Here is a 26,677-nt window from a genome sequence, read left to right as displayed (position 1 = left end):
GTGTATGTGCACACCCGTGTGTGTGTGTGTGTGTGTGTGTGTGTGTGTGTGTGTGTGTGTGTGTGTGTGTGTGTGTGTGTGTGTGTGTGTGTGTGTGTGTGTGTGTGTGTGTGTGTGCGTGTGCGCGCCTCTCTGTCCGGGGAAGCCTGGTTGTCCATGTGTGCCTGATTCTCCGGGAACCCCAGGCCATCCCTTCGTACCCTGTTGCCTGGAAACCCTTGTTGACCATCAGATCCTGGAGACAACAACCACAGAGAGTCAGAGAAACAGTCAGACACAGGCAATGAATGACACTCATTCTAATAATGTGAGCAACAGGGCAGGAAGTCAAGTCTCTTACCTATAGGTCCTCCTGTGCCAGGTTCACCTGGCACGCCCTTCATGCCCTCAATACCATGGAAACCTCCACCGCCCCTGTCTCCCAGATTCCCAATGTAGCCCTTCTGACCTGTAGGGAGAGACAGAGGGCATCAGGAACACTGTTACCATGGTAACACTTCTCAGAGAGCATCTTAAGTAGACTCATTTTCTTCATCTGCACTGATCTGATAACATAGAATAGGTAAAAGCAATATGGTGGAGGCCTACCAGGTATTTGCTCTCACCAGTCCATGCAGATGTAGGATCTTAATTTGACCAGTTTTGTAGCAGGAGTAAAATAATCCTGAAGCAGGATGATTAGATTATATATACAGTACCAGTCAAAAGTTTGGACACACCTACTCATTCAAGGGTTTAACTTTATTTTGACTATTTTCTACATTGTATAATAATAGTGAAGACATCAAAACTATGAAATAACACATATGGAATCATGTAGTAACCAAAAAAGTGTTAAACAAATCAAAATATATTTGAGATTTGAGATTCTTCAAAGTAGCCACCCTTTGCTTTGATGATAGATTTGCACACTCTTGGAATTCTTTCAACCAGCTTCACCTAGAATGCTTTTCCATCAGTCTTGAGTTCCCAGATATGCTGAGCACTTGTTGGCTGCTTTTCCTCCACTCTGTGGTCCAACTCATCCCAAACCATCTCAATTGGATTGAGGTTGGATGATTGTGGAGGCCAGGTCATCTGATGCAGCACTCCATCACTCTCCTTCTTGGTCAAATAGCCCTTACACAGCCTGGAGGTGTGTTGGGTCATTGTCCTGTTGAAAAACAAATGATAGTCCCACTAAGCGCAAACCAGATGGGATGGCGTATCGCTGCAGAATGCTGTGGTAGCCATGCTTTTTAAGTGTCCCTTGAATTCTAAATAATTCTGTGTCACCAGAAATGCAAAGTACAGATTTCCACCGGTCTAATGTCCATTGCTCGTGTTTCTTGGACCAAGCAAGTCTCTTCTTATTATTGGTGTCCTTTAGTAGTGGTTTCTTTGCAGCAATTCGACCATGAAGGCCTAATTCACGCAGTCTCCTCTGAACATTTGATGTTGCGATGTGTCTGTTACTTGAACTCTGTTCAAGCATTTATTTGAGCTGCAATTTCTGAGGCTGGTAACTCTAATGAACGTATCCTCTGAAGCAGAGGTGAAAAATAATATAATTGCGCCGGAAGAGATGGTTGCTGTTTTACGGTCTCCTAACCAATTGTGCTATTGTGTGTGTTTTTTTGCGGTATTTCTAACTTATTTTGTACATAATGTTCCTGCCACCGCCTCTTATAACCGAAAATAACTTCTAGATATCAGGACAGCGATTACTCACCTCGTACTGGACAAAGAATCTTTCTTTCATGAGTCAGACGAGAAGGATTTACTTCAGACACCCAACAAGGCTCAAATCCCTGAGATTCGCATGAGAAAGAGACTGAGATATCGGGGACGTAGGTCGGGGTGCCTTGTAAGGATTCGACGGTGAATGGGTAATTTGCCTCTACCATCAGTCCTATTGGCCAACGTACAATCATTGGATAACAAAACAGACGAACTACGATCACGTATATCCTACCAACGGGACATTAAAAACTGTAATATCTTATGTTTCACCGAGTCGTGGCTGGCAGGGTTTACGCTGCATCGGCAAGATAGAACAGCCGCCTCCGGTAAGACAAAGAGTGGCGGTCTGTGTATATTTGTAAACAACAGCTGGTGGACAAAATCTTATAGTAAGGACGTCTCAAGGTTTTGCTCGCCTGAGGTAGAGTATCTCATGAGAAGCTGTAGACAACTATTTACCAAGAGAGTTCTCATCAATATTCTTCGTAGCTGTCTATTTACCACCACAAACGGATGCTGGCACTAAGACCGCACTCCATGAGCTGTATACGGCCATAAGCAAACAGGAAAACGCTCATCCAGAGGCGGCGCTCCTAGTGTTCGGGGACTTTAATGCAGGGAAGCTTAAATCCGTTTGACCTAATTTATACCAGCATGTTAAATATGCAACCAAAAWAAACTCTAGACCTCCTTTACTCCACACACAGATACACATACAAAGCTCTCCCTCGCCCTCCATTTGGCAAATCTGACCATAATTCCATCCTCCTGATTCCTGCTTACTAGAAAAAACTAAAGCAGGAAGCACCAGTGACTCGGTCAATAAAGAAGTGGTCAGATGATGCAGATGCTAAGCTACAGGACTATTTTGCTAGCACAGACTGGAATATGTTCCGGGATTCTTCCGATGGCATTGAGGAGCACACCACATCAGTCACTGGCATCATCAATAAGTGCATCGATGATGTCGTCCCCACAGTGACTGTACGTACATACCCCAACCAGAAGCCATGGATTATAGGCAACATCCGCCCTGAGCTGCCATCCGCACTGAGCTGCCGCTTTCAGGAGAGAGACTCTAATCCGGAAGCTTATAAGAAATCCCGCTATGCCCTCCGACGAACCATCGAACAGGCAAAGCGTCAATACAGGATTAAGATTGAATCGTACTACACCGGCTCTGACGCTCGTCGGAATAGCTTGCAAACTATTACAGACTACAAAGGGAGGCACAGCCGCGAGCTGCCCAGTGATACGAGCCTGCCAGATGAGCTAAAGTACTTCTATGCTCGCTTCGAGGCTAGCAACACTGAAGCATGCAATAGAGCATCAGCCGTTCCGGACGACTGTGTGATCACGCTCTCCGTAGCCAATGTGAGTAAGACCTTTAAACAGGTCAACATTCACAAGGCCACAGGGTCAGATGGATTACCAGGACGTGTACACTACGAGCATGACCTGAACCAACTGGCAAGTGTCTTCACTGACATTTTCAACCTGTCCCTAACTGAGTCTGTAATACCAACATGTTTAAAGCAGACCACCATAGTCCCTGTGCCCAAGAACACTAAGATAACCTGCCTAAATGACTACAGAACCCGTAGCACTCATGTCTGAACCCATGAAGTGCTTTGAAAGGCTGGTCATGGCTCACATCAACACTATTATCCCAGAAACCCTAGACCCACTCTAATTTGCATACCGCCCCAACAGATCCACAGATGATGCAAACTCTTTTGCACTCCACACTGCCCTTTCCCACCTGGAAAAAAGGAACACCTATGTGAGAAGGCGATTCATTGACTACAGTTCAGCGTTCAACACCATACTGCCCTCAAAGCTCATCGCTAAGCTAAGGACCCTGGGACTGAACACCTCCCTCTGCAACTGGATCCTGGACTTCCTGATGGGCCGCCCCCAGGTGGTAAGGGTAGGTAACAACATGTCTGCCACGCTGATCCTCAACACCTGGGCCTCTCAGGGGTGCATGCTCAGTCCCCTGCTGTACGCCCTGTTCACTCATGACTGCACGGCCATGCACGACTCCAACACCGACGACACAACAATGGTAGGCCTGATCACCGACAACAATGGGACAGCCTATAGGGAGGAGGTCAGAGACCTGGCCGTGTGGTGCCAGGATAACAACCTCTCCCTCAACGTGATCAAGACAAAGGAGATGATTGTGGACTACAGGAAAATGAGGACCAAGCACGCCCCCATTCTCATCGACAGGGCTGTAGTGGAGTAGGTTGAGAGTTTCAAGTTCCTTGGTGTCCACATCACCAACAAACTACCATGGTCCAAACACACCAAGACAGTTGTGAAGAGAGCACAACAAAGCCTATTTCCCCTCAGGAGAATGAAAATATTTGGCATGGGTCCTCAGATCCTCAAAAAGTTCTACAGCTGCACCATCGAGAGCATCCTGACTGGTTGTATCACTGCCTGGTGTGGCAACTGCTCGGCCTCCGACCGCAAGGCACTACAGAGGGTAGTGCATACGGCCCAGTACAGCACTAGGGCCAAGCTTCCTGCCATCCAGGACCTCTATACCAGGCGGTGTCAGAGGAAGGCCCTAAAAGTCTAGGTCCAAAAGGCTTCTTAACAGCTTCTACCCCCAAGCCATAAGACTAATCAAATGGCTACCCAGACTATTTGCATTGTCCCCCCGCCTTCTTTTACGCTGCTGCTACTCTTTGTTTATTATCTATGCATAGTCACTTTAATAACTCTACCTACATGTACATATTACCTCAATTACCTTGACTAACCTGTGCCACCACACATTGACTTTGTGCCAGCACTCCCCTGTACATAGCCTCGCTACTGTCATTTTTTACTTATCTATTTTTTTAAAAACTTAAGACCTATTTTTCTTAAAACTGCATGGTTGGTTAAGGGCTTGTAAGTAAGCATTTTACTGTATGGGCTACACCTGTTGTATTCGGCGTATGTGACAAATACTATTTTATTTTATTTGACTCTGGGTCTTCCTTTCCTGTTGCAGTCCTCGAGACAGCCAGTTTCATCATAGTGCTTGATGGTTTTTGTGACTGCACTTGAAAAAATGTTCAAAGTTCTTGACATTTTCTGAATTGACTGACCTTCATGTCTTAAAGTAATGACAGACTGTCATTTCTCTTTGCTTATTTGAGCTGTTCTTGCCATAATAGGGACTTGGTCTTTTACCAAATAGTGCTATCTTCTGTATACCTCCCCTACCTTGTCATAACACAACTGATTGGCTCAAACGCATTAAGAAGGAAAGAAATTCCACAAATGAACTTTTAACAAGGCACATCTGTTAATTGAAATGCATTCCAGCTGACTACTTCATGAAGCTGGTTGAGAGAATGCCAAGAGTGTGCAAAGCTGTCATCAAGGCAAAGGGTGGCTACTTTGCAGAATCTCAAATATAAAATATATTTTGATTTGTTATACACTTGTTTGGCTACTACATGATTCCATATGTGTTATTTCATAGTTTTGACGTCTTCACTATTATTCTACAATGTAGAAAATAGTAAAAATAAAGAAAAACCCTTGAATGAATAGGTGTGTCCAAACTTTTGACTGGTACTGTATATAAAAAAGTGATTATTTCTAACAGGAAATTAGTTTTGATAGGCTACAGCTATAGTTTAGGTGTGATATCTAGTGAGAGAAAGAGAACTACGGGTTTTCATTGAATTCATGTAAATCAAGAGGCTCCTTTGAATTTCCTGCGACAACAGAGTGATGAAATTATGATACAACATCTGTAGTTCCTAGTGCAAATGAAGGAAGCCAGTCTGAATGAGTGACTCACCTGGAACCCCAGGGAAACCATCCTGCCCCCTCAGTCCTGTGGATCCGGGCATGTCGATTACGGCACCCCCCTCACCTGGAAAAGGAAACAATGACACGTATTTCAGCAAGTACCTTTTACTACTCATTCTTTCTTCTGTGGAACTGTTAAATAGGCCTGGGACTTTAGCTTCGAGTCCAAGAGCTTAACAAAGACAAGAGTTGAAACTGCTGGAAAGTGGAGTTTGGATGACTACTGGCGTCTACGGTACTGTACGTTTCCATGAGTTTTGGGACGGACAGGGGGCGTCATACCTTTGACACCCTTCCCTCCTGGATCTCCTGAGGATCCGTAGGCACCGGGGTTACCTTTATTCCCCTGAAAAACACACATAGAGATACAGCATTAGATCGGACAGAGATGTCCATCTGTTCTAACCTGGTCGTTGAACATGTTTAGCATGAAAACTACAGGTGCAGGCTGCAGCAGAGACACAATGGGAACCAGACAACATGGTCTCACCCTGTGACCAGACATCCCGGGAAAGCCGCTGATTCCGTTTGATCCTGTCAGACCAGGCATTCCTTTTGGCCCCGGAAGTCCCTGCGCGCCTGGGTTGCCTTGGAAACCCTTCTCATCGCTGGGGTCTCCGGGAATGCCGTGGTAGCCCTCCATTCCCGGAACACCGGGAAAACCTTTAGGACCTGTGGAAGAGAGAGAGGGAAGGTGAAGAGGGGATCAGAATGAGACTAGTGAAATTAAAAGGAGGATGAGGAGGACAGAATGTGAATGAAGAAGAGAGGGGGGATAGGGAGGGCATGAAGCCTGAATATCCCTACTCACCTCTGGGTCCAGTGAATCCGATCTGTCCTGCGGTTCCATCTTCTCCTTTTGTCCCCTTCATGTCTTTGATGATCTGACGAGGGATGTGGGGTTTATCGCCAGTTGGACCCCTCAGACCACGGTCACCTAGGAGACAGCGGGGGTGAGAGTGAGTGTCAAATCAGATAAAAGGATCGAAAGAGAAAGTGAGGGACAGGGAAAGAGAGCAGTAGAGCACAGAAACACACACAATTCTAATGGCAGTTCAGTCTCACCCTTTGAACCATAGTCGCCCATGTTTCCTTTCTGTCCAAATTCTCCGGGATTGCCAGTCTCTCCTTTCTGTCCAGAGAAGCCCTTCAGGCCCGACACACCAGGCATTCCTCCAAACCCTGACATGCCACGAGACCCTTTGATACCTGGAACAGGAAGTGACACCTCAAGTCAAGGGGGATAATGCTCACATCAGCATCTAGTTATGATATACACTGCGTATACCAAACATTAAGAACACCTTCCAAATATTGAGTTGCACCCCCTTTGGACCTCAGAAAAGCCTAAATTCATCGAGGCATAGACTCTACAATACTAGCCCATGTTGACTCCAATGCTTCCCACAGTTGTGTCAAGTTGGCTGGATGTTCTTTGGGTAGTGGACCATTCTTGATACACATTGGAAACTGTTGAGCAAGAAAAACCCAGCAGCGTTGCAGTTCTTGACACACTCAAACCGGTGCCCCTGGCACCTACTACCATAACCCATTCAGAAAGGCACAACAATATTTTGAATGGTACACATACACAATCCGTGTCTCAAGTGTCTCAATGTTTAAAATCCTTCTTTAACCTGTCTCCTCCCCTTCATCTACATTGATTGAAGTGGATTTAATAAGTGACATCAATATGGGATGATAGCTTCCCCCTGGATTCACCTGGTCAGTCTATTTCATGGAAAGAGCAGGTGTTCCTAATGTTTGTATACTCAGTGTATTTCATTCCTCACTGCAAAACTGTAGTGTGACATCGCATCTTCATATCAACTATTCATTAGAAAATGACATGTGGACTGTGAGAGTCTGACCATATATGACCACTAACTCTATAAGTAGATCATTGCACAGAACATGACTCCACTGTGTATAATAACTTACCTTTGAACCCTGGCAGGCCAGAGTGTCCTGTAGGTCCTGGCACTCCGGGGTCACCCTGGTCTCCGGTGTTTCCCTCAGCGCCCTGACTACCAAACTCCCCCAGTGTCCCCTTCAGTCCTATGGGCCCTGGTGTGCCAGGGTCCCCCTGATCACCCCTGTTTCCGCTCAAACCTGGAAGAGACACATAAACCGTGTATTAGGTTCTATCTCTTCAAAGCAAACAGAAAGAAGTTAAGAAAGAGAAGTTAGTCAGTCATGTTTCTGACCTGGTTGTCCGGTGCTTCCTGTTGGTCCAGGGACACCAGCCAGTCCGGGTACACCTGGCCAGCCATACTTCCCAGCAGCTCCCGGTCCTCCTTGCTCCCCCTGCAGACCTGAAGGACCTACGTCACCCTTGAACCCAATCATACCAGGCATGCCACCCATCCCTAAGAGAGAAGGGCAGAGCGAGGGCATTACAATAACTATACAGTGCATTCGGAAAGTATTCAGACCCCTTGACTTTTTCCACATTTTATTACATTACAGCCTTATTCTAAAATGGATTAAATAGTTTTTCCCCCTCATCAATCTACACACACAATACCCCATAATGACAAAGTAAAAACAGGTTTTTAGATTTTTTTGCAAATGTATTAAAAATAAAAATAAAAAACAGAAATATAAAATCAAACTTTATTTGTCATATGCGCCGAATACAACAGGTGAAATGCTTATTTTACAAGCCCTTAACCAACAATGCTGTTCAAGAAAGAGTTAAGAAAATATTTACCAAATCAAGTAAAGTATATATATTTTTTTAAGTAACACAATAAAATAACAATAACGAGGCTATATACAGGGGGTACTGGTACCGAGTCAATGTGTTAGTCGAGGTCATTTGTACATGTAGGTAGGGGTAAAGTGACTATGCATAGATAATAAACAGCGAGTAGCAGCAGTGTAAAAACAAATAGGGGGGGTGTCAATGTAAATAGTCTGGGTGGCCATTTGATTAATTGTTCAGCAGTCGTATGGCTTTGGGGTAGAAGCTGCTAAGGAGCCTTTTGGTCCTAGACTTGGTGCTCCGGTACCGCTTGCCGTGTGGTAGTAGAGAGAACAGTCTATGACTTGGGTGACTTGAGTCTTTGACAATTTTTTGGGCTTTCCTCTGACATCGCCTAGTATATAGGTCCTAGATGGCAGGAAGCTTGGCCCCAGTGATGTACTGGGCCATACGCACTACCCTCTGTAGTGCGCCTTACGATCAGATGCCGAGCAGTTGCCATACAACCGGTCATGATGCTCTCGATGCTGCAGCCATAGATTTTTCTGAGGATCTGTGGACCCATGCCAAATCTCCTGAGGGGAAAAAGGTGTTGTCGTGCCCTCTTCCTAACTGTCTAGGTGTGTTTGGACCATGATAGTTCGTTGGTGATGTGGACACCAAGGAACTTGAAACTCTCGGCCCTGTCAATGTTAATGGGGGCCTGTTCGGCCCACCTTTTCCTGTAGTCCACGATCAGCCCCTTTTGTCTTGCTCACGTTGAGGGAGATGTTGTTGTCCTGGCACCACACTGCCAGTCCTCTGACCTCTCCTATAGGCTGTCTCATCGTTGTCGATAATCAGGCCTACCACTGTTGTGTCGTCAGCAAACTTAATGATGGTGTTGGAGACGTGTTTGTCCACGCAGTCGTGGGTGAACAGGGAGTACAGGAGGGGACTAAGCACATACCCCAGAGGGGCTCCAGTCTTGAGGATCAGCGTGGCAGACGTGTTGTTGCCTACCCTTACCACCTGGGAGAGGCCCATCAGGAAGTCCAGGATCCAGTTGCAGAGGGAGGTGTTTAGTCTCAAAGTCTTTAGCATAGTGATGAGCTTTGTGGGTACTATGGTGTTGAACTCTGAGCTGTAGTCAATGAACAGCATTCTCACATAGGTGCTCCTTTTGTCCAGGTGGGAAAGGGCAGTGTGGAGTGTGATTGAGATTGCGTCATCTGTGGATCTGTTGGGGCGGTATGCAAATTCGAGTGGATTTAGGGTATCCGGGATGATGCTGTTGATGTGAGCCATGACCAGCCTTTCAAAGCACTTCATTGCTACCGACGTGAGTGCTACAGGGCGGTAATCATTTAGGCAGGTTACCTTCGCTTCCTTGGGCACAGGGACTATGGTGGTCTGCTTGAAACATCTAGGGGAGAGGTTGAAAATGTCAGTGAAGACACTTTCCAGTTGGTCCGCGCATGCTTTGAGTACACGTCATGGTAATCCGTCTGGCCCCGCGGCTTCGTGAATGTTGACCTGTTTAATGGTCTTGCTCACATCGGCTGCCGAGAGTGTTATCACATAGTCATCCGGAACAGCTGGTGCTCTCATGCATGCGTCAGTGTTGCTTGCCTCAAAGCAAGCATGAAAGGCATTTAGCTCGTCTGGTAGGCTCATGTCACTGGGCAGCCCGCGGCTGGGTTTCCCTTTGTGGTCCGTAATAGTTTTCAAGCCCTGCCACATCCGACGAGCGTCAGAGACGATGTAGTAGGATTCAATATACACTGCTCAAAAAAATAAAGGGAACACTTAAACAACACAATGTAACTCCAAGTCAATCACACTTCTGTGAAATCAAACTGTCCACTTAGGAAGCAACACTGATTGACAATACATTTCACATGCTGTTGTGCAAATGGAATAGACAACAGGTGGAAATTATAGCCAATTAGCAAGACACCCCCAATAAAGGAGTGGTTCTGCAGGTGGTGACCACAGACCACTTCTCAGTTCCTATGCTTCCTGGCTGATGTTTTGGTCACTTTGAATGCTGGCGGTGCTTTCACTCTAGTGGTAGCATGAGACGGAGCTCTACAACCCACACAAGTGGCTCAGGTAGTGCAGTCATCCAGGATGGCACATCAATGCGAGCTGTGGCAAGAAGGTTTGCTGTGTCTGTCAGCGTAGTGTCCAGAGCATGGAGGCGCTACCAGGAGACAGGCCAGTACATCAGGAGACGTGAGGGAGGCCGTAGGAGGGCAACAACCCAGCAGCAGGACCGCTACCTCCGCCTTTCAGCAGGAGGAGCACTGCCAGAGCCCTGCAAAATGACCTCCAGCAGGCCACAAATGTGCATGTGTCTGCTCAAAACGGTCAGAAACAGACTCCATGAGGGTGGTATGAGGGCCCGATGTCCACAGGTGGGGGTTGTGCTTACAGCCCAACACCGTGCAGGACGTTTGGCATTTGCCAGAGAACACCAAGAGTGGCAAATTCGCTCTTCACAGATGAAAGCAGGTTCACACTGAGCACGTGACAGAGTCTGAGACGCCGTGGAGAACGTTCTGCTGCCTGCAACATCCTCCAGCATGACCGGTTTGGTGGTGGGTCAGTCATGGTGTGGAGTGGCATTTCTTTGGGGCCGCACAGCCCTCCATGTGCTCGCCAGAGGTAGCCTGACTGCCATTAGGTACTGAGATGAGATCCTCAGACCCCTTGTGAGACCATATGCTGGTGCGGTTGGCCCTGGGTTCTCCTAATGCAAGACAATGCTAGACCTCATGTGGCTGGAGTGTGTCAGCAGTTCCTGCAAGAGGAAGGCATTGATGCTATGGACTGGCCCGCCCGTTCCCCAGACCTGAATCCAATTGAGCACATCTTGGACATCATGTCTCGCTCCATCCACCAACGCCACGTTGCACCACAGACTGTCCAGGAGTTGGCGGATGCTTTTAGTCCAGGTCTGGGAGGAGATCCCTCAGGAGACCATCCGCCACCTCATCAGGAGCATGCCCAGGCATTGTAGGGAGGTCATACAGGCACGTGGAGGGCCACACACACTACTGAGCCTCATTTTGACTTGTTTTAAGGACATTACATCAAAGTTGGATCAGCCTGTAGTGTGGTTTTCCACTTTAATTTTGAGAGTGACTCCAAATCCAGACCTCCATGGGTTGATAAATTTGATTTCCATGATAATTTTTGTGTGATTTTGTTAGCACATTCAACTATGTAAAGAAAAAGTATTTAATAAGAATATTTCATTCATTCAGATCTAGGATGTGTTATTTTAGTGTTCCCTTTATTTTTTTGAGCAGTGTATTTAAAAAATAATAATTTGTACCCCCTTATTTTTTATTTATTTTTATTTTTGTGGTATCCAATTGGTACAGTATTAGAGTCTTGTCTCATCTCTGCAACTCCCGTACGGACTCGGGAGAGGCGAAGTCGAGAGCTGTGCGTCCTCCGAAACACAACCCAGCCAAGCCGCACTGCTTCTTGACACAACGCTCGAGTAACCCGGAAGCCAGCCGCACCAATATGTCGGAGGAAACACCGTACACCTTGGCGACCGTGTCAGCGTGCATTGTGCACGGCCCGCAACAGGAGTCGCTAGAGCGCGATGGGACAAGAACATCCCTGCCGGCCAAACCCTCCCCTAACCCGGACGACGCTGGGCCAATTGTGCGCCGCCCCATGGGTCTCCCGGTTGCGGCCGGCTGCGAAAGAGCCTGGACTCGAACCAGGATCTCTAGTGGCACAGCTAGCACTGCGATGCAGTGCCTTAGACCACCGCGCCACTCGGGAGGCAGTAGAATTCAATCTTAATCCTATATTGACGCTTTGTCTGTTTGATGGTTCGTCTGAGGGAGTAGCAACATTTCTTATAAGAGATTGGATTAGTGTCCCGCTCCTTGAAAGAGGCAGCTCCAGCCTTTAGCTCGATGCGGATGTTTCCTGTAATCCATGGCTTCTGGTTGGGATATGTACGTACGGTCACTGTGGGGATGATGTCGTCGATGCACTTATTGATGAAGCCGGTGACTAAGGTGGTATACTCCTCAATGCCATTGGACGAATCCCGGAACATATTCCAGTCTGTGCTAGAAAAACAGTCCTGTAGCGTAGCATACGTGTCATCTGACCACTTCCGTATTGAGCGAGTCACTGGTACTTCCTGCTTTAGTTTTTGCTTGTAAGCAGGAATCAGGAGGATAGAATTATGGTCAGATTTGCCAAATGGAGGGCGGGGGAGAGCTTTGTATGCATCTCTGTGTGTGGAGTAAAGGTGGTCTAGACATGCTGGTAGAAATTAGGTAAATTGGATTTAAGTTTGTCTGCATTAAAGTCCCCGGCCACTAGGAGCGCCACTTATAGATGAGCATTTTCCTGTTTGCTTATGACCTTATACAGCTGATTGAGTGTGGGCTTAGTGCCAGCATTGGTTTGTAGTGGTAAATAGACGCTACGAAGAATATAGATGAGAACTGTCTTGGTAGATAGTGTGTTCTACAGCTTATCATAAGGTACTCTACCTCATGCGAGCAATACCTCAAGACTTCTTTAATATCAAACATCGCGCACCAGCTGTTATTGACAAAAAGCACACCTCAACCCCTCATCTTACCAGACGTAGCTTCTCTGTCCTGCCGATACATAGAAAATCCCGCCAGCTCTATATTATCCGTGTCGTCGTTCAGCCACAACTCGATGAAATATAAGATATTACAGTTTTTAATGTCCTGTTGTTAGGATAGTCTTGATCGTATATCATCCAGTTTGTTTTTCAATGATTGCACGTTGGCCAATAGAACGGATAGTAGTGGAGGTTTACTCACTCGCCTACAAATTCTCAGAATGCAGCCCCGACCTCTGTTTTTTTTCACGCAAATGATGGGGATTTGGGCCCGTTCCCGAGAAAGCAGTATATCCTTCGCGTCGGACTCATTAAATATAAAATCTTTGTCCAGTTCGAGGTGAGTAATCGCTGTTCTGATGTCCAGAAGTTGTTTTCGGTCATAAGAGACGGTAGCAGCAACATTATGTACAAAATAAGTAAAAAAACAAACACGAAAAAACTAACAAAATAGCACAGTTGGTTAGGAGCCCGTAAAACGGCAGCCATCCCCTCCAGTGCCATTCAGAGTATCACATTTAAATAAGTATTCAGACCATTTACTCAGTACTTTATTGAAGCACATTACAGCCTCGAGTATTCTTGTGTATGACGCTACAAGCTTGGCACACCTGTATTTGGGGAGTGTCTCCCATTCTTCTCTGCAGATCCTCTCAAGCTCTGTCAGGTTGGATGGGGAGCGTTGCTGCACAGCTATTTTCAGGTCTCTCCAGAGATATTCAATCAGGTTCAAGTCCGAGCTCTGGCTGGGCGACTCAAGAACAGTCAGAGACTTGTCCCGAAGCCACTCCTGCGTTGTCTTGGCTGTGTGTTTAGGGTCATTGTCCTGTTGGAAGGTAAACCTTAGCCCCAGTCTGAGGTCCTGACTAGTCTAAAGTCCCTGCAGCTGAAAAACATCCCCACAGCATGATGCTGCCACCAGCATTTTTTTAATTTGACCTTTATTTAACTAGGCAAGTCATTTAAGAACAAATTCTTATTTACAATGACGGCCTACCAGGGAACAGTGGGTTAACTGCCTGTTCAGGGGCAGAACGACAGATTTTTACCTTCTCAGCTCGGGGATTCGTTCCAGCAACCTTTCGGTTACTGGCCCAATGCTCTAACCACTAGGCTACCTGCCGACCCGAAGAATGCTTCACCGTAGGGATGGTGCCAGGTTTCTCCAGACGTAACGCTTGGCATTGAGGCAAAAGAGTTCATTCTTGGTTTCATCAACCAGAGAATCTTTTTTCTCATCGTCTGAGAGTCCTTTAGGTGCCTTTTGGCAAACTCCAAGTGGGCTGTCATGTGCCTTTTACTGAGGAGTGGCTTCCGTCTGGCCACTCTACCATAAAGGCCTGTTTGGTGGAATGCTGCAGAGATGGTTGTCCTTCTGGAAGGTTCTCCCATCTCCGCAGAGGAACTCTGGAGCTCTTTCAGAGTGACCATCGGGTTCTTGGTCACCTCCCTGACCAAGGCCCTTCTCCCCCCGATTGCTCAGTTTGGCTGGGTGGCCAGCTCTAGGAAGAGTCTTGGTGGTTCCAAACTTCTTCCATTTAAGAATGATGGAGGCCACTGTGTTCTTGGGATCTTCAATGCTGCAGACATGTTTTGCTACCTTTCCCCAGATCTGTGCCTTGACACAATCCTGTCTTGGAGCTCTACTGACAATTCCTTCGACCTCATGGCTTTATTTTTGCTCTGACATGCACTGTCAACTGTGGGATCTTATATAGACAGGTGTGTGCCTTCAAATCTGTCCAATCAATTAAATTTACCACAGGTGGGCTCATTCAAGTTGTAGAAACATCTCAAGGAGGATCAATGGAAACAGGATGCACCCTGAGCTCAAATTTTTAGTCTCAGCAAAGGGTCTGAATACTTATGTAAACAATGTATTTCTGTTTTTATTTTGAATACATTTGCCAAAAATTCTAAAAACCTGTTTTTGCTTTGTCATTAAGAGGTATTATGTGTAGACTGATGAGGCAAAAACATTTTAAAATCAATTTTAGAGTAATGCTGTAAAGTAACAAAATTGTGGGAAAATGGAAAGGGTCTGAATACTTTCCAAATGCACTCTTGAAAAGGTGGAGAAATTTGTAGTTTTTCATCTTGCAGGTTTGTTATGGTATTAATACCCACCTGGGTAGCCCTCGTTTCCAGGCTCTCCGCTGAACCCTTTAGGTCCCTGCTCTCCAGGAAGACCCACTTCTCCAGGTTGTCCGGTCGACGCTCCCCAGATCTCCCCGTGAGGTCCTTCTCTCCTGGCTCCCCGTTCCGACCCTGTTGACCTGGCAGACCTTGGGTTCCAGAATTACTTTGAGCCGGGCTGACCCAAGTCTCCATGGAAACCCCTAGAACCTGGGCGAGAGGACCAGACCATTAGAACTACCACAGTATTAAAGTACTAGGGGCGGATTCCGACCAATATTAAGTGTGTGTAAATGTAATTCCTTCTTATGCACTTTTCTCTCTATGTGTATTCTGACCTAGAACTTAAGCATGAGAATAGCATGCTATTCACCAGCTATCGTTTGGGTTGGTGATCGAATAAATGAAGGTGTGGTGTAGGTGTGTCTACAGATACTCGGACCTTGACTTCATTCCGTAATAATTGCACCCACGTTCACGGACGAGGAAACCATGATAAAGTCTAGCGAACCTACCTGTTCCAAGTGGGAAAAGCATCTACTTTCTTCCTATAGAAATAACACCGCTAACCATGCACTGTCATTTACAACTTGATAAGAGCTATTGATAAGAGTTAGGTAAATGAGTAATCCATTTGGATAGGGAATTTAAATAATAAATTACACTTGTTTTAGATCTGTTTTACCTTTAATTTCTGGAGACAAATGTGAACAGTGCATATAGAAACGTAACGTATACACAACATTCAACTTTCCACAGTAAAGTTTATTAAATGTGTGCCATTATGCAGCATTAAATTGTACAGCCTTTTAACTTGCAGGGATGGGCACTCTCGAATGTCTAAATTATAGGCTACCCCGACTTTCTCTGTTTCCTATTTCTATCATGTTAAATATTAGTCACTATCAGTATCAACTATCAGTAGGCCTAATAACCACAAATATTCACTGCCAATTTACTGTTAGTTCCCTCCAATTGGTATACATTATCATTCCATTTAATTTCATTGTTTCGTTTACCTTCATTTGCTCTCTGTAAATTGCCGTCACGGCCGTATGGTTGTTGCTGAGAATCATTAGTAACAGCTGATAATATATATTTTTTAAAGACATGTATGCCAATTAAATCATTATGGAGCGCAGACCAAGCCGTAACAGTTTGAACCCCGATGGTTAGTGCAGGCAATAGAGGAGGGTACAGCCTACTAATTTACAGTATTCTCCCTATTATAATTTGATGTACACTAATCTTCCAACATTACTATGGGTTGAACAACTGAATATGGCAACTTTCAGAACCACTGTATTTTTGATTCATCAATATATTTTGTGCATAAAGTCTCTCCAAACCTGTCTTTTTATGATTCATAAATACTTTCCTAACCCTAAATACCCTACAAGATCAGAGTATTTTAAAATGTACCAATTGGTGCTGAAACGGAGAAGAAATGCAAAATATATTTTTTTTAAGATGGATTTTTTCTATTGATCCCTATATTTCTGAACCCATTTTTTTCAATATATTCTCGCAAATCTGTCGATTCCGGTACAACCATACTTAAAGGGATGGTTAAAAATGTACTGAAAACCTATTGAATGAAACATCCACCAGAAAATCTGTTGGCCCACAAATGGGAGGGGTTTTCAGCAGTTTAAAAAATGTATTCAGAGAGCAAAAGGTTAGGCACACCTACAGAGCACGTACGTGACTGAATAATGTATGTCTGAATACCAAATACTGAGAATGCGTAGGAAGAAGGCGCAAATGTTCAAGCCTGAATCGGTCGCTAGGCTACTGGAACGAATTGCAAAAATCTCTGAAAGTTTGGAATTTTATCTCCCTCAACAACTTTAAAAATCTGCTATCCGAGAGCTAACCGATCGCTGCAGCTGTACATAGTCCATCTGTAAACTACCCACCAATTTACCTACCTCACCCCCATACTGCTTTTATTTATTTACTTTTCTGCTCTTTTGCACACCAGTATCTCTTCTTGCACATGATCATCTGATGATTTATCACTCCAGTGTTAATCTCTAAATTGTAATTATTCGATTTATTGCCTACCTATGCCTTTTGCACACATTGTCATATAGATTATCTTTTTTTCTACCATGTTATTGACTTGTTTATTGTTTACTCCATGTGTAACTCTGTGTTGTCTGTTCACACTGCTATGCTTTATCTTGGCCAGGTCGCAGTTGCAAATGATTACTTGTTCTCAACTAGCCTACCTGGTTAAATAAAGGTGAAATAAAATAAAAAAATAAAATAAAACTGCATCCATTACAAGTGGGAGTAAATGTACCTGTGATCTGTTCTGATGCTATGTGTATAATACACGCTCTAGAATGCCCTTCAAGCCAATCAGAAATTAGTATTCAACAATGCCATGGTATTTACACAGGCAGCCCAATTCTGATCTTTTTTCCAGTAAATGGTCTTTTGACCAATCAGATCAGCTCTTTCGCCATTGTAAACACAGCCTAGTATAACAGTTAAAGCAGCAAAATCATCACCTGGATATCCAGGTGACCCTCCTCTGCCTTGATCTCCTATCTCTCCTTTGGCCCCGTTATCTCCAAGTAGACCTGTTGATCCTTTTTGACCTGGGAGACCTGAAGCACAGACAAAAGGACATACAATTTGGATCTTGACAGGAAAAAAACAGGGCATATGACACATTTTCTGTTTTCCATTCTAAAAGCTAAAAGCTTACCTAGGAAACCTTCTAACCCGTGGGGTCCTGGTGGTCCTGGCATACCGGGTGGTCCGGGTATGGCATCGCAATCACCTGAGTAAAAAAATAACACAGAGATTGTATCAACAATTACTAGAAGAACGGTTCTCACAGCAGCCATTTTGGATCTGCTGCTTCACTGCTCTACTGCACACTTCAGTGGTTTTGCCTGCTTTTTGCATTGGTTCGACAATACAGTTGCTCAGTGTGGATTGTGAATCAGAGCATAGAAGAAAAAAAAATAACATACATATTAGCCAACTAACCGAAGATGAGACTATGAGGGGAGAAACCAGTTACAAAAACACCATTAAAAAACCTGCATTTAACTCTAACTCTATACACAGTGACTGGAAGCTAACCTAAGACACAAAGGCTATGGAAGCAAAGCACCAGTCGTGAAGGAGAGTAACTTGATCAAAATGCTGTTAGTCCAGCTACCTGTGATGTCATTCTGTTCTCCATCTCCTCTCGGACTACATCCAGACACTCCTTTCAATGGCAATGAGAGAGAGATTGGAGAGAGAGAGATAGAAAGAAAAAGAGATGCATTCGAAATAAGGGTTAGAAAAAGTTCAAGCATGATCTCAAACATTTACTGTTGTGGCTGGATTGAGGGATGCAGACGGACTGCATCAGGAAAGATGAAGGTGGAAGAATCATTTTGATCATGGACACAAGGGTATAAGAACTTCTCACACACCCCCATTCATGACAAGGCCTTGGAGTCCACAACTGCAACTAGTCTTTCTGTTGTTCCCACAAATAGCGGAAGTGGAAAGAGATAAAAGGAGAGAGAGAGAGAGAGAGAGAGAGAGAGAGAGAGAGAGAGAGAGAGAGAGAGAGAGAGAGAGAGAGAGAGAGAGAGAGAAAGAGAGTGTGTGTGTGGTTTAAAGGAGGATATCCCAGGAGAGAGAGAGAGAGAGAGTGTGTGGTTTAAAGGAGGATATCCCGGGAGAGAGNGAGAGAGAGAGAGAGAGAGAGAGAGAGAGAGAGAGAGAGAGAGAGAGAGAGAGAGAGAGACAGACAGACAGACAGAAGGAGTCAGAGTGACTGGGAAAGAGAGAGAGAAAGACAGAAGAGGGAGAGGGTAACACACCTGGATCTCCAGCTCGACCTTCGATACCAGCATGACCCCGCTCCCCATCATCGCCTTGCAACCCTCGGACCCCTTTAGTGGCACCTAGAACCCGTCCTGGTTCTCCCATCTGTCCCAACAACCCAGGCAGACCCGGCCGGCCCTGATAACCTTTTTCTCCAGTGAGCCCAGCAGGTGCATCTCCCTAGAACAGAGAACACAGGATACATATATTCAGAACATATCCCTCAGTGTTATGCTAAAGATCTACACAGCTGCATTGCCTTAAACAGCTATTATTATCAATACAAAAATAAAGTAGATATCTAGTGCTTATGTTTTAATTCAGTATATTCAGTATATCTGAATGTAAGTGGTGACACTGTGAGGTGGGAAAGAGAGACTGTACAGTCTTAGAAAAAAGGGTTCCAAAGGGGTTCTTTGGCTGTCCCATAGGAACACCCTTTTTGGTTCCAGGTAGAACCCTTTTTGGTTCCAGTTAGAACCCTTTTGGTTTCCTTCTGTGCAAAGGGTTCTACATGGAACCCAAAATTATTCTTCAAAAGGCTCTCCTATGGCGACAGCCAAAGAACACTTTTAGGTTCTAGATAGCGCGTTTCTTTCGATGAGTGTAGGGAGTTCTTACTGAAGGACCACGATTCCCAGGGAGTCCATTGATCCCAATGGGCCCAGGGAAGCCCTGCATTCCTGGGTCACCTGTCGCACCTGGGTCTCCTGGGTCGCCGGCATATCCTGTAGAGTTCCCACACAAACACACTAGTTTACACATACACTTACACCAGTGGAGGCTGATGAGGGGAGGACAGCTCATAATAATGGCTGGAATGGTTCAAATGGAATGGTATCAAACATGGAAACCATGGAAACCATGTGTTTGATGTATCTGATACCATTCCACCTATTCCGCTCCAGTTATTAACTTCTTTCAGCTAGGGGGCAGAATTTTTATGTTAGGAAAAATAACGTTCCCAAGGTAAACTGACTATTTCTCAGGTCCAGATGCTAGAATATGCATATAATTGACAGATTAGGATAGAAAACACTCTAAAGTTTCCAAAACTGTCAAAATATTGTCTGTGAGTATAACAGAACTGATTTTGCAGGCGAAAACCTGAGGAAATCCAACCCGGAAGTGCCTTTTATTTGGAAAAATCCCTGTTCTGTTGCCTGCCCCTCCTCCATTTAAAGGGGTATCAACCAGATTCCTTTTCCAATGGCTTCCTCAGGCTGTGACCAGGCTTTAGACATAGTTTCAAGCTTTTATTTTGAAAACATGAGCGAGATTTTTCAAAACGAGTCAGGTGTCCTTTGATTAGTTCCTCGGCGCCGAGAGATGTATGCTCGACATTTTCTTTCTCTGTAGTATTGAATACGGTTACCGTATCCGGTTGAAATATTATCGCATTATGTATTTAAAAAACAACCTGAGGATTGATTATAAAAAACGTTTGACATGTTTCTACGAACCATTACGGACTTTTTGGAATTTTCGTCTGGCCTTTCAGGACCGGGAACCGAGCCTTGGTTTTCTGAACATAACGCGCAAACCACAAATGGGCGTTTTTGGTTATAAAACTAATCTTTATCGAACAAAAATAACATTATTGTGTAACTGGGAGTCTCGTGGAGTGCAAACATCCGAATATTATCAAAGGTAAGCGATTCATTTTATTGCTTTTCTGGACTTTCGTGGACCAAGCTAATTTGAGGCTAGCTGTTCTTACTGTTTTGTCTATGTGATTGATAAACTCACAAATGCTTGGATTGGCTTCGCTGTAAAGCATATTTTCAAAAAATCTGACACGAAGGTGGATTAACAACAAGCGAAGCTGTGTTTTTGGTATATTTCACTTGTGATTTCATGATTATAAATATTTTAGTATTATTTTTGAATTGGCGCTCTGCAATTCAGCGGTTGTTTACGAAAATGATCCCGCTAAAAGGGATCCGTGCGGCAAGAAAGTTAACACGAGCCCGTTCCTCCACAATTAAGTGCCACCAACCTCCCGTGACTTACATGCATATGGTGTGTCACACTACACCACTGTATAAAGGGTGTACAAGTGTGTGAAAAGAAAGTGAATAAGAATATACTTCACCTTTCTCTTTGGCCTGAATTAACTCGCCCTTCCTGCCCTTTGGACCCTGTTGTCCTGTGGGCACCAGGGAACCCCTGAGGAGGAGGGAGAGAGGGGGCATAGAGTAAGGGATTAGGAAGCCAGTTAGAGAATTTGATGGACAAGTTAAGAAAGACAAGGGTGTTTATGATGAATGTTGCCCTATTGTAAGTTTCAAGTTTTATTAGTTGTATGTACGGGATACACATGCTATACACCGTCCAAAGAAATGTTTACTTGCAGGTTCCTTCTCGACAACAAGAAATAAACGAACATAGAGTAAATGCCTCACTAGCATAGAATAAACATTTAGCATAAGTATAAGACAAAAAATACACAATTTATAGTCCAATATTTACATGTTTTGAGGAAGAAGGATTGGGGGCAAGTGTTAAATTGTGGAGTATTTAGCAATCATAATAAGTCTGGTAGCAGCAGGTGGGTGTCAGCAGCAGTGTGTGGTGTGTGTGTGTGTGTGTGGGTGTGTGTGTGGTTGTGTGTGTGTGTGTGTGTGGTGGTTTGTGTGTGTGTGTGTGTGTGTGTGTGTGTGTGTGTGTGGCATTAATGTATATGTGCGTAGGTCTGTGTGTGTGGGTGTGTGAATGTAGTGAGTGAGTGAGTGAGTGAGTGAGTGAGTGAGTGAGTGGTGTGTGAGTGACTGAGTGAGTGAGGAGTGAGTGAGTGAGTGTGGTGTGTGTGTGTGTGTGTGTGTGTGTGTGTGTTTGTGTGTAGCATTAATGTATATGTGCTATATGTCTGTGTGTGTGGGTGTGTGAGTGAGTGCATATTTGTTGTGAGGTAGATGTTGTCAAGCTAAGGTGGTGTTAGTTGTTCTTACAGGCAGTCCGATGACACCTCGGGGTCCTGGATCTCCTGACTCTCCCTGCCGACCAACCTCGCCACTCATTCCAGGGTCGCCTTGGCTACCAGCAGGGCCGGGCAGGCCCGGAGGGGAATGCACAATGTTGCACTCGCACAACCCATGATCACCTAAGACACACACATTCCGATCAGCTATACTGTAACACATAACGTGATCATAGTGCAGAAATGCACATTACGTTGTGAACACGCACCTTTCAGTCCTTTTCTTCCCGCAGAGCCTGGCCGCCCTCTCTGCCCTGAAAATCCCCTGTAGAAGTCCGCCCCTGCTGATATTAAGACATACACACACTCCACAACAATCCTTAAAGTAACTGTCCCGTAAAAATCTTACTTTTAAAAGTTAATATTCTGTCAACTCCCAAATCATTTTGTTGACTATACTTGTATTTGTGGCCAAAGTATGAATTGGAGAGAAAAAAAMCCATTTAGAAACGCCACCTCAAACATGTATCTCAAGCAGACCATTTAAAAAATGCTTGCTATTTCCTCATAGAACATGATGTCGGCTGAGCTAGCCAATCAGCGGTCTACCCGCATTCATATTTTTATTGACTGGAATACACCCACATCATTCAAACACAGGAAAGCTTTTTAACATACTTAATAAAAATGTTTTATGTTATATTGTAATTAATGATATGTCATCTTTCACAGAAATCTGGAAACACTGGACAGTTACTTTAAATATCAACATTTTAATAAAATATCAACATTAATCTCTTTCATGTCCACACTCACATGATCCTGGTGGTCCGGGTGGGCCCCCGAGCCCAGGCAGGCCATTGATACCTGGGGGTCCGGGGCTGAGGGCAGGGATACCTAGCTCTCCTGGTGCGCCCATCTCTCCCTTTACCCCCGGCTCTCCGAACGGACCCCACAGATCCACCACTGTTGGAACATAGAAGATGAGGGAGATAGGAGAGGATGAATGATTACTGAGGAAACCAAACGTTTGAAAAACACAAAACACAACTACACCATACATCATCTTGTTTTAAGACTTGTTAACAATAGAGTTTAAAAAATTGTTATTCTAACATTATAGTAAGTGCAATAGACAAATCTACTAGCTAAGTAACACTACGGATCACTGACTGGATAAGTGAGGGTTTGGCACTGACCTTGTTGTTGATCATGATCCTTCCTGGCAGGAGGTCCAGCGCGTCCTGGAAGACCTTTCTCCCCCTGCAGACCCCTCTGGCCCTGGGGACCCAGCTGTCCAGGAGGACCAGGGGGACCAACTACACCACCCACCCCAACCCCAAAATGGACACCAATCAATATCTATATAACAATCAATGTTATAACAATATAACAGTAAGGAACATAATATAAAAACTCCCATATTCAATGAAAGGTTGACTACCTGGAGTAAGACAATACTGTATATTGATAGACTTGTTGAGAGTGTAGCTGATTGACTTGAATGAAAATTGACTCGTTGATAGAAACATGATTGATGATTTGATTGGTTAATCATACCTCTGTCCCGCCCTCCTGAGGGACCATCATCATAAATCAGCTCCCCTGGTTCTCCTCTGGCACCCTAAAGGCCACAACACCCATCTGTTAAAACCTACTATATAGTTTCTGTGTGTAAGGATTTGAATGAACGTTTATAATGGACTAGTGTCTCAAAGCTCAAAACAGTGTTTTGATGTGAGTATTAACTGTAGGACCACCTTTTGACCATCTCTGCCCATCAGTCCTGGTTCTCCCAGGTCCCCCTGGAGACAGAGAGAAAGGAATTGAGGAAGAGAGGAAGGCGTGAGGGACGGGAGGAAGGCGAGGAAAGAGAGAGAGGAGGAGAGAGGAGACGGAGATGGAGAGCAGAGAGAGAGAAGGAGGGAGAGAGAGAGAGAGAGAGAGAGGAGAGATGAATAGAGAAGAGAGAGAGAGAGAGATGACATAGAGGAGAGAGTTAGAGAGAGAGAGAGAAAGAGAGAGGAGAGAGAGAGAAAGAGAGAGGAGAGAAGAGAGAGAGAGAGAGATGAGACGAGAGAGATATGATAGAGAGGGGGAGGGAAGGGGGATAGTTAGACAAAGTGTTCAACACCACCATCAAGAGGAAAAAAGATGCAACTGCAACACCTATATTGGCCCCTACAAACCTATGCATAGACCAAACATTCTAGTGTAATTATATCAGTGGAGGCTGATGAGGGGAGGATGGTTCATAATAATATCTGGAACTGTCTGTTATGGCTGGAATGGAGTGAATGGAATCAAATGACTTTGTTTGATACCATTCCATTCCAGGCATTATTATGAGCCGTCCTACCCTCAGCAGCCTCCACTTAATTATATAGAGGTCTTGGCATTGTTTGGCTACACACTCATACCCTCAGTCCTTGCTCTCCATCCCGACCAGCGATGCCCTGAAAGAACACACATAAACATTCAACAGGTCAGTATGTCACAAGCAGTGACAGGGGGCAGGTTAATATGTTTATGTGCAATGCATACAGTATAATGTATGTATAATATTTGTATGATACTAACCCGTTGTCCAGGCATCCCTATAACACCAGTCTCTCCTTTGTTGTCAGCCTGATAAGAAACAGATAACATAGATGAGTTAGTCAACAATAATGTACAGTGCTAACATGTCCCATTGTGACTACACATGTTAGGATGAAGCATGGTGTTATAAAGACCACAGGAGAAGGTCACTTACCTCAGGACCAGTATCACCTTTCAACCCTTTCTCACCCTTTATGCCCTGGAGTCAGAGCAGTGATTCAGTCAACACACAATCAAAATCACTGGGAAAACATCCATATTAATTGTATGTTTTTGAACATATTAAAGTGGAGTGTGGAGCTGTACTGACATTGGGTCCAGTAAATGGACCGATCTGGGAATGGGTGGAGTTCCCTTGGGGACCAGGCTTTCCAGCGTCACCCTGTGGACAGAGAGGGAAGTGCAGTGAGAAAATTACAGCAGAGATGAGGACAGCATTGACAAATCATTATTTTTTGTAGTCAAACACATGAAGTGCTGGGCAGTAGAAACTATATACAAATCTAATAAAAGTGCCTGTAGCCACTCACAGGTTCTCCTTTGACCCCTTTCAACACTTTGGTCATGGTGCCCTGAGCAGGAAACACACCAGGTTAAAACATCCTTAGAATTCCGTTTATCTCATTCACTAGCTGTGTACGAGAGATGAAACATAGACCTTACCTTTGGCCCAGGAAGACCAGGATACCCTTGTGGGCCCTGAGACAAACCAGAAGAATGATTAGGTATCTAGTACAGAGTATGTCACAGAAGGTTGTATATGGTATAAGGTACAGCAATGCATTCACACGCATGCACACACTAAACACACACACACCACTAACCTGTGGTCCCGGGAGTCCTCTGTAGCCAGACCGACCTGGGTAACCCTGAGGACCCTGAGAGAGAGAACGTCAGAGTGCAATGCAATTTATAACATGTAGTATATCAATAGTATAATATGCTGGCTATCTTGTACCATAACGTTAAAGTGACAGGGAAAGGCGACGGCGTCATAATCAAATCAAATGTTATTTGTCACATGCACCGAATACCGTGAAATGCTTACTTACAAGCCCTTAACCAAAAGTGCAGTTCAAGAAATATAGTTAAGAAAATAATTACTAAATAAAATAAAGTTAAAATTATACGTAACACAGTAGAATTACATAACAATTACGAGGCTATATACAGGGGGCCTGGTACCAAGTAAATGTGCAGGGGTACAGGTTTATTCGAGGTCATATGTACATGTAGGTAGGGGTACAGGTTAGTAGAGGTAATGTGTACATGTAGGTAGGGGTACAGGTTAGTTGAGGTAATGTGTACATGTAGGTAGGGTCTAACCTGTACCCCTACCTACATGTCACATTACCTCAACTAACCTGTACCCTACCTACTGACACATTACCTCAACTAACCTGTACCCCTACCTACATGTACACATTACCTCAACTAACCTGTACCCCTACCTACATGTCACATTACCTCAACTAACCTGTACCCTACCTACATGCACACATTACCTCAACTAACCTGTACCCCTACCTACATGTACACATTACCTCAACTAACCTGTACCCCTACCTACATGTACACATTACCTCAATAACCTGTACCCCTACCTACATGTACACATTACCTCAACTAACCTGTACCCCTACCTACATGTACACATACCTTCGACTAACCTGTACCCCTACCTACATGTACACATTACCTCAACTACCTGTACCCCTACCTACATGTACACATTACCTCAACTAACCTGTCCCCTACCTACATGTACACAATTACCTCAACTAACCTGTACCCACCTACATGTACACATTACCTCAACTAACCTGTACCCCTACCTACATGTACACTTACCTCACTAACCTGTACCCCTACCTACATGTACACATTACCTCAACTAACCTGTACCCTACCACATGTACCATTACCTCAACTAACTGTACCCCTACTACATGTACACATTACCTCAACTAACCTGTACCCCTACCTACATGTACACATTACCTCAACTAACCTGTACCCCTACCTACATGTACACAATTACCTCAACTAACCTGTACCCCTACCTACATGTACACATTACCTCTAACTAACTGTACCCCTACCTACATGTACACATTACTCAATAACCTGTACCTACCTACATGCACCATTACCTCAACTAACCTGTACCCTACCTACATGTACACATTACTAACTAAACTGTACCCCTACCTACATGTACACATCAACTCAACTAACTGTACCTACCTACATGTACACATTACCTCAACTAACCTGTACCCCTACCTACATGTACACATTACCTCTACTA

General features: G+C 44.6%; 1 protein-coding gene across 1 annotated transcript in view; it reads right to left on the bottom strand.

Annotated features, from left to right (window-relative positions):
* LOC111971672 (collagen alpha-2(IV) chain) overlaps window positions 1-26,677 on the bottom strand; it is a gene marked incomplete at its 5' end in the record, with an annotated part of 146,523 nt that overhangs the window by 4,533 nt on the left and 115,313 nt on the right. Inside the window, 33 exon segments of the mRNA XM_070446347.1 lie at window positions 129-203; window positions 206-235; window positions 341-448; window positions 5,534-5,608; window positions 5,827-5,890; window positions 6,035-6,216; window positions 6,356-6,481; window positions 6,610-6,753; window positions 7,486-7,656; window positions 7,752-7,913; window positions 14,994-15,113; window positions 15,116-15,168; window positions 15,170-15,212; window positions 17,522-17,620; window positions 17,722-17,796; window positions 18,184-18,234; window positions 18,842-19,025; window positions 19,467-19,573; window positions 20,941-20,998; window positions 21,000-21,014; window positions 21,797-21,948; window positions 22,035-22,106; window positions 22,582-22,731; window positions 22,965-23,084; window positions 23,326-23,389; window positions 23,526-23,570; window positions 24,186-24,221; window positions 24,346-24,393; window positions 24,521-24,565; window positions 24,677-24,748; window positions 24,897-24,938; window positions 25,030-25,065; window positions 25,191-25,244. Of these exon segments, the coding sequence (XP_070302448.1) occupies window positions 129-203; window positions 206-235; window positions 341-448; window positions 5,534-5,608; window positions 5,827-5,890; window positions 6,035-6,216; window positions 6,356-6,481; window positions 6,610-6,753; window positions 7,486-7,656; window positions 7,752-7,913; window positions 14,994-15,113; window positions 15,116-15,168; window positions 15,170-15,212; window positions 17,522-17,620; window positions 17,722-17,796; window positions 18,184-18,234; window positions 18,842-19,025; window positions 19,467-19,573; window positions 20,941-20,998; window positions 21,000-21,014; window positions 21,797-21,948; window positions 22,035-22,106; window positions 22,582-22,731; window positions 22,965-23,084; window positions 23,326-23,389; window positions 23,526-23,570; window positions 24,186-24,221; window positions 24,346-24,393; window positions 24,521-24,565; window positions 24,677-24,748; window positions 24,897-24,938; window positions 25,030-25,065; window positions 25,191-25,244 (2,878 nt within the window).

Source organism: Salvelinus sp. IW2-2015, linkage group LG2 (genome assembly GCF_002910315.2).
Source record: "Salvelinus sp. IW2-2015 linkage group LG2, ASM291031v2, whole genome shotgun sequence".
In the NCBI taxonomy this organism is placed as follows: domain Eukaryota; kingdom Metazoa; phylum Chordata; class Actinopteri; order Salmoniformes; family Salmonidae; genus Salvelinus; species Salvelinus sp. IW2-2015.
The sequence above is the reverse complement of the archived record's forward strand: the minus strand, read 5'-3'. Positions and strand labels throughout refer to the sequence as shown.